Source organism: Varanus komodoensis, unplaced genomic scaffold (assembly GCF_004798865.1).
Source record: "Varanus komodoensis strain SLA01 unplaced genomic scaffold, ASM479886v1 scaffold4, whole genome shotgun sequence".
Classification (NCBI taxonomy): Eukaryota; Metazoa; Chordata; class Lepidosauria; order Squamata; family Varanidae; genus Varanus; species Varanus komodoensis.
In genome coordinates this window covers 14,551,391-14,563,890 of record NW_025335941.1, presented here as the reverse complement: position 1 = coordinate 14,563,890, position 12,500 = coordinate 14,551,391, and the positions used below count along the sequence as shown (strand labels likewise).

Genomic DNA, 12,500 nt, shown 5'->3' with positions numbered 1-12,500 from the left:
TACACAGCCTTAAAGGGACAAATTTATCTTGCAAACAAGTTGGTTCCAACACCTTTGGCACTCAGTAGTGGTTTGGACACTTTTTTTGGTTATTTTTGAGATACACATTTGGGCTGCAGCCTGCGGGAGAGGATCAGAAGGCAAAAATGGCTCCTAGACCTCCCAGGTCCGCTTACCCTTGCATTAAAATGGGAGTACAACCTCTCAAGAAATTTCATTCTCCCAGAAACTTGGAGTGAATGCAAAACATTTTCTTTCCAAGTGGATCTACTGATGTCTTCAAATCCTCTGTGTGTGGTAAGACACTAAGGAAAAATAATTTATCCCACATGTACTGGGCCAATACACATGTGTTACAAGATTCCTAACACAAGTAAGAAATGCATATAGCAATCCAAATATGGCAACAAGTTTCTCATCAATGATCTATGGGCTATATGGCCTGCAAGATTACAGCACCTTGTTCTTGATTAAAAGGGCAGAGACAGCAATAAACCTTGTCTGAGGGCCAAGTTGTGCATATGCTTAAAACACAACCACACAGTTAAATATCTCTTGGTTTAATTTATAGCTGTATGGGCATGGGAAGTGTTAAGTTAATGTGCTTTGCCTTATGAAGCATAGGATTTAAAAATTTAGAGGATATCTCTCCTGTGACTTGGCAGTTTTAATTGTCCTAGATACTCATATCAGGCTAAGAGGTTGGAATAGGATTTGTGCTGTAATTTGTAATATTTAGAACCCAACATTAGTGCTTTATATTTGAATATACTTGATTTGACAGTGCCCATGCAATGAAATTTTTAATATATTCGGGGAACTGTGTCTGGTGACAACAAAGAAAGTGGAATGTGAGGGAATGTGCCTTGTTGTATGCTGCCATGAGGCACACTTAAACAAACATAGGAACACCTGTAGGAAAATTTTCTAGCAGAAGAGAGATTTGATGGCACAACAAATATTCATGCTCTGTTCCTTGTTACTTTCAATACCTGCATCCTGTAGGGACATTCACTATTGGGAAAGGAGCTAGAGAAAAGGTATACTTTTTTTTAATCCCGGCAGCAGTGCTGTGGGGCTAAAAAGTATGTGAGTAGATCGTGTGCTAATCAAAAACTGGGAGTTTATCACAGAATATGTCCCATTTCCCAATCAAAGCAATGTTTGAAGCAGAGAGGGACTCCTTTAGGTTTCTTGCAGCTTACATAAGAGGGTTGCACTCTGCTGCAGTCATTAATCATGCCCACTAGGCAATGGACATTATAAAAGCCATTTGAAGTCTCAGAGCCTTCTGAATGAGTCCTAATTTATGATGATCAATGACTTGAAAGGGTTAGTTTCAACCGTTGCCCCAGTATGCGACTTTTTGGTTCAGGCAGAAGAGATCTTGGACAAAATGAACTTATAATAATGGAGGTGCTAAGAAGGGGACCCAACCACCCAAGTTCTACAGAAACCTTCAGTGAGCCATGTAGTGAATATATTCTAATAAGTAGTTAAAGGGGAAACACTAATGCCTTCCATCTTCTTCCACTTACAGTGTGCCATGCAAGACTTTAACTAGGTACAAGAGTGGACAGCTTGTGGTCCTTTGGATGCTTTGTCACTGGCTATGCAGGCTAAGGCTGGTGAGAGCTGTAGGCCAAAATAATTGGAGGGCCACAAGTTGCCCATCCTTGGAATAAGAAGTTCTGCTTAGAGACCAGATCCATGAATGCTAATAGCCTCCTGATACTATGGATCAGATTTTGACCACAAAGGACATCCTTGGCTTCCACTTATAATGTTCCATAAAAAGAAGATAGACCCATGTTGTTCATCTAACTTCCATACCACCTTACCGTTGACTTCTGAATAAACTTGGTCCTCATATTTTTACCTAGCTAGCAATTAGCTAGTTGAATTAGCCAACACTAACAAAAGGACAGTGAATGTAAACAGACAGTTCCTCCAGTCACAGAAACATAGAAACAGAGCGAGTCAGAAGGGGCCTCCCGGGCCATCTGGTCTGACCTCCGGCACTAGCCGGCTCCGCTCACAACATGCCCACCATGTGGACGTCCAGCCTATCCTTGAACACCCCCACCGATGAGGCCTCAACGACCTCTCGTGCAAGCCCATTCCACACCCTCGGGGTCCTAACTGTCAAGGAAGTGCTCCCTCAAAAACCAGTACTGTGACCAGTGTTCAGTTTCTTCACAAATGATCTGGCACTTGGCTGAACACTGAAATGGCTATGTTTACATAGTGGCACTGAGTGACTCAGGATACTAAAATTCTAAGCGAGCTCCAAAGAGCTCCAAATGGATTTTTCCACTAAGCAAAAGGCAAATGAGATTTTATGTTAAGTATTAAATGCACATTAAAGACAAAACATCCTATATTCAACTATACACTGATGGGGGCTGAAGGAACTGGTGATGACTAACTTGCAGTCATGCTGGATAGCTTAATGAAAATGTCAACTCAGTGTGCAACTGCTATAAAAAAGACAAAGTTCATGCTAGAGATTATTGCTAAGGGGACTGAAAACAAAACTGCCAGCATTATAGTCCTCTTATATAATGTATATTGCAATGAAGTTTGGGATGCAGCATACAGTTCTGATTATTGCATCATAGAAGGCATAGTTTGGGGCTGAGACGGGGCTTTGGGAACAGCTTCCCAAAGAAAAAAGAAATGGAGAATTGTCTTTTAACTCTGAAAGAGCCTCAGCTATTGGGCAGCATAGAAATGAAATAAATAAATATTAAATTTAGAAATAAGATGAGTAATGGAAGCCATGGCCAAGGTTTGTAAAATCATTCTTTCATAAGTTTATTAGTAGCAACAAATGGATATAAAACAGATTAGGTAGAAGTGACAGTTTGAAAGTTGTAGGAGTCTAGTAGTACTGAGTAGTTCTACTCAGCTGATTCACCTTCTGCCCCTGTGAATGGGTGAGTTTTTTATGTTCCTAAATGTATTACTGTGTCAACAGATTTCAGAACCTTTGTTTTTTTTCCTCTTCAGATTAACCAGTGCCATGGAAGTTCATGCTATTATTTTTACATGTTTACAAGGAGTCCAGTACAAATAGATATGTGTTTAAATTCCTTTTCCCCTTAAATATAGCAAATTATTTTTACAAATTTAGGGAAATGTTACATTCATTTATTCCAGTATATGTCTGTGCAATGTAACATTTAAATTACCTGCTTTATGTTTTACTCAAATATTTCAAATACATCAGGTTATATATAATTGTTTATTGGGAAAAAAGTTAGCATGGGATACTTTTCAAAGCATTTCTTTCTAAATAGAAATAAAATAAGCATGATCAATTAGATTTCTCTCTAGGGCATCAGAATTGTTTTCTGAACATTTCTGGTGTAAATTACCATATCCAAATTTATTTACATAGAATAAAATTTCCTGTTCCAATTTTTTAAGAAGGACCATACTACTAGATATAGGTTATTGGCACTTGTAGGTTCAGTGCTACTGCATATCAGCTGCAGGGAGAGCAGAAATTGGAGGGGAAGTCAGGTCAACTGTAGGCATATGTCGGGCCACTGTGGGAGACAGGAGCATAGGTAAATGGACTGTTAGTCTGATACAGTGGAGTTCTCTTACATATTTTGCCTTCATAACATAACATAACATACTTGTAAACGGAGAGTGTTTGAGCGCATATACTAGATGATAGTTATGTCAATAATCTCAGACTGCTTGTATTCCATCTTGGTTTTCAAAAAGAACAGTCATGGTGACTGGGAGTATCGGTCTATGGTGTAATGGGCTTCTTGCTCATTTTGAGTGCAGCTAAAATTTACTCCCAACTAGGCCACTTTTAATTCACTGAGGCTTATTTTTGAGGAAATGTTCATAGGATTGTGCTGTTAATGAATGTAGTAGTCTGACATTGCACTGTTGGAGATGAAAGGGAGAAGAATCAAGGTTTCAGGCTCTTTCCACAGGCTCTTTTGACATCTGTTCATGTTTCTTCTTTAGTCTTCCTGATTCTTTTCTAGCCAGGTAAGTATCAAGAGTAGTTGTGATTAACTGCCATATATAAACACATTTGTGTGTTCTTCCTTCTGTTTCAAGCTTGAGACAGCTGCAGCATTGAAACGCACAGTGGAGACTTTGATGGAGAGAGGAGCAGTGGTGAGGAATTTGGAAAACCTGGGGGAAAGAGCGCTGCCATATAGAATCTCAGAGCACAATGAAGTTCACACCAGAGGAGGGTATGAGTTACCTATGCCATGCATCTTGTTTTTATAGACTTTTGTTAAATAAATGCTCAAGGCTATGCTTCAAAAAAGTGATAGGAGCATATGGGAGAACAGTGTGTGTGCAGCTGAAGCTTCTATGTTGTCTCAGCAACTATTCCTACTGCTTAGGAAACAGGCTGGTCATCAGTTAAAGCCATGCATGCACTTCTTTCTTGCATGCACATATCTCTTCTTTGGATGTAACCCTGGTCTAAAATGTAGTGTTAAGTGCCTTCAATTTCTTTGAGAAATCAGTATAATATAGACACCCATGCCTGTTTTTGTTTTAAGATAAACCATTTTTATCCTGTATGCTGAGTAACACTAACACACCTGCACATGTGTGCATACACAGACAGACATACGAATCAGGTATTTGAACAATTGCAAACTGAGATACACAAGGTATTTTTTTTAGAGAATTCACTTGCTCGTACCGATTTCCTAGTTATAAAATAATGTAAACATTGACCTTTCATTTCATTGTTACCTCTCCCCCATACATTGCAGTACAGTATTTTGCATGTCTCCACAGAAGCAAGCCCTGTTGAGTTCACTGAAGCTTAAAGTGTTTGGGGTAAGTATTCACCTTCTTTTGATTTTTCCACAACCTGGAATTAAAATGGATTTAATTGGCATTGTTACCAGTTGATGCACATAAGATATTCAATGCTTTAAAGTGCAACTTTTTTTTTACTGAGGCACAAAATTTAAAGAAAGAGAAACACACTGGCAATTGTTGGTTATATAAGTATTCATGTGCTATCACATGCCTGAATAAGCTCTGGTGTAACCCATTGTCTGCAGAAGTCACATACTTCTGAGTTACATACACAGAATTATTCTTTTCAGTAAGCAGTTGAATGAAGTTTACCTGTGAGTAATTCTAGTGCCACATGACCTTTAATTAAATACACGTGCTACTGGAAGCCCCAGAGTTTATTGTAGAGCAAAACTACGTAATCAGCAGTATGAAGACTAAGGAACTATCACAACAACTCGACACATCAAACCTGACAGAGCTGGAACAGTTTTGCCAGGAAAAACCAGCAACACTAGATGCACAAAATCTAGATCTGTGAAGTGGACAGAGATGTACTCAAGAAAATGCATAGCTGGAATTGCTGCCAAAGACACTTCTACTAAGTACTGATTTGAGGATGAGGTGAATAGTTATGCAACCAACGAATTCTAGATTGTTTTTATTTACTTTTGTGCCAGAATAAAAATATTTTACACTTGACAATGTTGAGTTTTTTGCATACATCAACTGGTAACACTGCCAATTAAATCCATTTCAAGGAAATGTGGAAAAATCAAAGAGGGTGTGTGAATGCTTCTATAAAGCACTGTACTTTGTGCATAAGACTGCAGACTTAAAAGTTAAACAGTATGTTATACTTCCTTTATTAAGAAACATGCCATTCTTATGTACAATTTTCAATTCTGAATTAACCTTTTATTTTCACAAAAGTCATCTGTTGGTTCAGCCCTGATTTATTCCCCTTGGGTTATCTGAGCCAAAGTGTAATGTTGATGCTATTTGTAGTGTTACAGTAGAACTTAATGATGACTGTGCATGATAAATAGAACATAAGTCCTAAGAAATAAAGAAGTAAACATAAATAAATATTGCACTGGAATGTGGAAATTTAAGATACTCCATTGATATGATAAAAGTGGACAGAAGAATTCATCCTTTAATTGAGTAACATTGGGGTTTTGTTGTTGTTCATGCTAATCTCTCTGAGAATACCTTTTGAAAGTGAACTGCTGCTCAGCAAGGATGGAGAAATGTTGCTAGGCAACTAAGATTGCATAGAGACTACATTTAATAATCAAAATAACAATTTGCAATCTTTCTCCCTGGCATTTTAAAATACAAATGTGATGGGCAGTTTGTGCAGTTTACCCTGCTTAACTTGTGGATATATTAAATCTATTGCATGAACTGCAAAGATGCATCTCTAAAATGGTGGCTAGTCAAAATTGATTTGGAATTTCAGAGCTTGACTGCTAGTCAAGAAAATGAAAAGAGGAAGGCAGTTGGGTGATCATGGACACCGATGCAACCACAGCCATCTTTTCTACCAAGATGCCCTTGCACCCCATGTTTTTTTAAAGCAAAAATACACTTTGCATGTTTTAAGTTGGTATAAACTGGAAATGGATTATTGCTATGTTACTATGACCTGAAAAGCAGTGCACATGAAACCCTATTGCTTGGCACAAGGTATTTTTCTTCTAGATGCCATCACATAAACAGACTTTTGTTCAACTAGGCAGTAGAAATTGTTCTGAGTTTGTCTTGGCTGGTAGATGGGACTGTGTTTTGCAAGCTTCAGCTTCTTCTGTGCTGAAAAGCAACAACAAAATTTACTTTAGCATACATGATTGGAATACAACTTGTGCTACATAAAACTCCACTTAGGTTGCAGTCCTATGTCCAGTAGAACATACTGATATGCAGAGAATTGCACCATAACAACCTTGTCCTGTGGTTTGGACGTACTGTGCCAGGACAAGAATCTCTTGCCTCTTTCCTGAAGGACTAGAATTTGCCCTTGCTTCCTTGTCCAGGTGAGGCTATCTTTGAGAGCTCTAGCCCTCTGGACTTACATAGAAGGCCAGAGGGAATAGAATTGGCCTGTAAATAAAAGCAAACTGTGTTTAAGATGTTAAAATGGGTTATTTGATCTGTTCCAGAAGTTTAGTAGAAGTTCCCAGTTTGGCTTTTGCATGATGGTAGACAAGAAGTTATTTTAGTCTTCACTCCAGCCTCACAATCAGTGATATTCATCTTGCTTTACGAAGACTTCTGTGGTGGAGTCTAAAAATTATGAGAGCATATTGAATCACTGAAGTTCATTGTTTATAAAACATGGAATTTTGGCGGTAGGGGGTGGGCAGGCAGAGTCTTGACCATGTTCTCCCTTGAGCATTCAGTCACACTAGATCAGCTGAGAACTATTTTCCCAATAGGATTTTTTTTGAAAGCCTTGGTCCAGGTGCTTCTTTGCTGCCAGTTCACAGTTTTTAAAATCCTGTTTGGAAATACAGTTGTTAGTATATTAAAAATTGAGAGATTCCTTGTGCATAATTAAATATGCACCCTTCCCATTTTCTGTCAGTACTTTGATTTGAAATAAGTTTTCAATAGCATTTTCATTTAACTTTTTGTATTGATAATATTTTGGAAGGAAAAAAAATTATTATGCTCTATTTTGTCACCCTATTTTCGAAGTACCAAAATTATCACAATAACTGTGGTTTCTGGAATGAACTTTTTCCTGATGATTTCCCCCCTGTACTGACTTCTAGAGCAACGTTTCTTGGCTTTGTTCCTTCAAGGCGTGCTGACTACAGTTTCCATCATCCCCAAGCACAGTTGACTGGCTAGGTTGATGGAGGTCTTTCTAAGTTAGGCCATCTGCCACATCTGGAGAGCACCATGCTGGAAAGGCTTGCTCTAGAGAGTCAGAGTTACGTTTCATCAGTATGCTTGCACCTCTGTAACGATGTCTTGGCTTTGGTTTCTCCTCTGCCCACCTTCAAATTCTTCAGCATTTGTGTGTCCATTTGCAGTTCATTGCTTTAAATGAAGGCAAATGTGGTGCTGCTTTGCACAGGATACAGTTGTTGACCTAACAATCTTTTTTGTTTCTTTTAATGGGCAGTGGTTTTGATCAGCTCCTAAGCTACAGTTGCTTCTTTCTTCTTTGTTTCAAGCATACCTAAACTATAATTATAAAAGACAAATAGAAGGTCTTTCTGAAGCAGGGCGTCCTATTCCCAGATAGAGATCAGATCCATGGCTTGACTCCAATGCTGGATGCTTGATACTGCTAGTATATTGCTTTGTTGCAACTGCTGCATTTTTGTATCTTCCGATAAAATTTCTGGCTAGTAAAAGGCACCACAAAGACAATGTAGCAGCAGCGCATCTTTCCCCTCCCCCACCAGGGCCATCCGATAGCAACAGCACTGCAGTGGAAATTTCCACTGCCTGCCTCTGTGAGCAGACGAAAACATGAAGTTCCAAACCACCCAGTTTGGGGAAAGAATCTGTTTCCGTTTTAAAGGCATAACATGATAGCAGCCCACTGTTCTCACTCAGCAACATAATGAGAATTGATGAAATATAGGAAGGGACTTACATTAGGAGCAAGCTGTCAGTCATTACTGGCAAAGGATGCAGAGATTATATGTTCATTTAAAGTGTTCAATTTACATCATTTTCTTTTGGGAGGATTAGGTGAACACAACCTCCAGGAAAATGTTGAGGTTTGAAAAAATATTTCTTGAATTCCTCTCTTGCTTGTTTTGCAGGAAGATCTCATTAAGATAGAATTCTGCAAGCTCCACATGAAAGGCAATAGAACAGATCCCTTTTGTCAGAGTCTACTAAAGCTAGATCCCTAAACAGGCATTTTTCTTTTTTACCTTTCAGACCACATCAGAGGTTTCTATACTTGCTGGATCACTGATTCACAGTTGATATTAACATCTGCTGAATATGGTGGTTTATATGTAAATCTGCTGCATATGGTTGTTTATGTGTTGATATATCCTCTTCTTGCTAGAGGAGAAATTTTCCCATTGAAAATGCAAAAGGAAATAAACGCCAGCACCAAAAACTTAATAATCAAATTGGGATGAATGTTACCAAATGAATTCCATATTTACAAATACATGTAACAAATTCTATAGCTACCAAAAGTAAAAGCAAGCAACTAGTACATCTTCAGAATAAATAAACATGAAATATTCATAGATATATGAACTAATAACTAACACCAACATTTATGTTTTGTCTATAATTATTTCCATTGTTCTGGTAATATTACAGTCAACTTCTTACATACATGCAAGGTATGGAGGAATAGACTGTACCTTTCAGCCAAATCTGCCGAAGTGCTGTAGTGGTATCACCCATAAATAAGGTATAAATGGATGGTTATAAATAATAGGAAACCAAAAAGTCAGCATTCCCAAATTTGAAATTTTATCTCTGAAATTCCCAGATCCAGAATGTGTTAGATTACACTAAATAGGTTAATTTGTAATTTTTACCTCATTGCAAACTTTTGTCTGTAATGCTGCCAGAGGAAAGTTGCAGTAGAAAAGTGGTGGGGAATTAAGTAACCCTTCCTACTATCTCTGCTATTCATTGGTAGCTACTGTATCCTAATGGAAGTGGACATTTGGCTTTTGTCGCTCATTTCAAGGTCAGCAATTATTAAGTGTCCATGGTTACAATGATGTTCTGAAAGTCTATAAGATCCATGAAATAAATTTCCATTATTCCCAATTGTACATGAAAGAGATCTGAAATGTTCTCCTTGCTCAAGGTAAATACTGTGTTCATGGCAGAGGGGAAGCATTTGTCTTAATGCTGAGAATTTCAGGCAGTACTTAGAAATGTGTGAAAACCTCTGAAGTGTTGCCAAAGCACTGAGGTCTTCAGTAAGGTATGCTGAGCAGCTCAGTGAATGCCAAGCTTCTTAAGTTGGTGCTACCTATCTTTAGTTGTGCCTTGTGCCCTCAAGTAATCAGAAATCTTAAACCAAACAGGCATTAACTATTTGCAACTTTGAACTTACACCTTTGTTTTATAAGAAAAAGACTTCTTCTTGCACCAGATTTTCGACAGAAGAAATACAGTCTATCTCCCTGATACTGTCCATACCTCAAATGCTGCATGGCAACACTCTGCCAAGGATGGGAGGAAATGCACAGAATGTAAATACTCATTCACAATCTCCTGTATACATGTTCTAAACCTGTGCTCAGCAACAGTGAATGACAGACCACAGACCAGGAAGTGGAGAGTATTTTTTAAAGCAAGTCACCTCCTTTATGGAAGTTGCTCAAGAACATGACTCCAACCCACATTTCACTTCAATATATTTGACTCTGGACTGTATTTCTTGCATCCCAAATAATCAGGATTATTTATTCATTCCTTACATGTTCTAATTTCTGCATGCTTGCAATTTCTGCTTGCTTGCCTCTTCCTCCACTCACAGCAATTTGGTGAGTGGAGTGAAGTGTTTCAAAGAGTTTCATTCTTCAAAACTTGCAGCCATCTGTAAAGATTCCATGTGAGAGTGGTGCCATTTCTAGAAAAAGCCAGCTCAGCCTGTGGCATGCTATGATTTGAGCCTTTTGACCTTTCAGCACATTTCTTCAGTGGCTGTTGGGTTTTGGTACCTAATGGCTGAGTTAGGGTGCTACATAAAATAAAGCATACATTTCTCCCCATATGCAAATATAAGGACCACAGTTGTGCCAGACACATTGGGCAGTGGGAGGATGAGAGTGTCCCATCATCCTGCCTAGCAGTCTGCACAAGAGGTCACTGTGTCACCAGAAGGATTCCTTTAGCTGCTCTGTCTGGTTTCATGTGTGCGTGGTCTCGGAGGAGGATCAGAGAAGAAGCCTTCCCTTCTGGTCTGTTCTTAACTAAATAGCTTGGCACAGGCTACAACAGCACCATTGCCCATTTCCCTCCTACTCACCCTTGTCTTGCAGCAAACATCACCTTACAATGGACAGGTTAGCTGCCGAGTCTGGGAAGAAAGGAATTTTACCTACATTTGCAGTAAGCTGGCTCAAGCCATGACGTTTTCACTCCCCCCGCCCACCCTAGCAATGCTATGTGTTGTGTGTTCAGTTACATCACATTCAACTTTATAGCAGATCTTGAAGGAATTGGGCAGGGATAAATGGGGATGACCTCCCACTGGGGGCTTTCCTTTAGGGATATTAACAGTGACATTCCCAGTCCAAGTTATGCTTCTTGGTACTCATCCTAGTTGTTTGACAAGTAAATAATGAAAAAAAATATTAGAATGAATATGCTGCTGTGTACTTGTCAGTTCTGTAGACATTAAAATATGTAAAATGCTTTCTTCCTTGGAATTTTTTCCTACAAGTCCAAAAAAGTTCAGTTCAACTTAGAAACTAAGTTTAACTCTTTATTTTGGTATTTAGCATTATTTGTTACTGTAATGTTTTTTATTTCCAGGTATTTCTTGGTAGACTTCCATTCTTCACCAACAATTATTTCAGCCCTCAAGGACCATTTAAGACGTGACATTGATATAGTCAGATCTACAATTATAAAGCAACATGTAAAGACAGAAGAATGTATGGGCATAATCCCAGTAAGCAATGCAGATTTACTAACTAGGAAGAAGAAATAAATGAATGAAACTCATGGAGACCTTGTTGTTAGCAATTTGACTCAAGCTGTAAGCATCTACAATTCACACAGAGTCAGTATGTACTAATCACACTATGTGTGGAGTGTGGCACTCCGTTCCAGCATATTTTATACATGCTTATTTGCAAATAGGTCCTATGTAACAAAGTGGAACTGAAGTAGAAATGTGTAGGATAAGTCAGGATATTGTATAGACAGCAGTAAGGCTCTTCTGTAATGTAAATAAGAGTATAATGGCATGTGAACATTTGTTAATTATGGCAATAAAATTACAACAAGAACATCTACATCCTGGTTTATAAAAGAGTTAAAGAGACAAAAATGACATAGGAATCATTCTCTAGTATGCTCTTCCTCGGTTTCAGTGCAAATAAACTTAAGTGTTATGTCATGAACATTTAAGAAAAAAATATGGCTTTATGTACAGTTTTAATTTTACTTCTTCTAAAATAAAAACAGGTGATACATTGTCATGTTTTCCTGTTGGTTTTTACATGCTTCATGCAATGGACACGTGTGTTTGATATTTCTGATTCTCCTCCCTCCCTCCCTCAAAAGGCATCTTCACTGGGCTGATAAATTCAAAAAGAGCTTGGCAATTTCCTCATTTTACTCTCTTTACATGTTCTACTTTTTTCTTCAAGCTGTCCGTAAGACATCCAGTATTCCAGGTGCAAAAAAGAGCCAATGTGATGAGGTGGACTGGGGACCTGGGAGTGGGGATGTGTGAGGAATCTGTCTTAGGGGTTTGTCAGATTCCTGGGCTCAGTTCCCCAGGCTCTGCCCTGCTTTGGTGCCCAGTGTTTGCACCACATTCACCCGGAATTGAGCCCCATGTGAACACTGAGCAAGCAGCGTCCCTCTTCTGCATCACACACGGCAGTCTTTGTTTTGTGCTGCTGCACATGATATGAAAGAAAGTTGCTGTTTGTGCAGCCAAGTGTCCATGGCCTTCCTCTTGACTTGGCTGGATTTCTAAGACAGGGCTGGCAACGAGAGGAAGTGCACGAACACTT

General features: G+C 38.7%; 1 protein-coding gene across 1 annotated transcript in view; it reads left to right on the top strand.

Moving 5' to 3' along the window:
• The window catches only part of MRPS6 (mitochondrial ribosomal protein S6), a 40,942-nt gene extending 28,987 nt beyond the window's left edge, over positions 1 to 11,955 (top strand). Inside the window, exons 2-3 of the mRNA XM_044441466.1 lie at positions 4,090 to 4,229; positions 11,287 to 11,955. Coding sequence (XP_044297401.1) covers positions 4,090 to 4,229; positions 11,287 to 11,464 — 318 coding nt within the window. The 3' untranslated portion in view covers positions 11,465 to 11,955. The remainder of the gene's footprint in view (positions 1 to 4,089; positions 4,230 to 11,286) is intronic.
• The last annotated feature ends 545 nt before the right edge of the window (positions 11,956 to 12,500 follow it).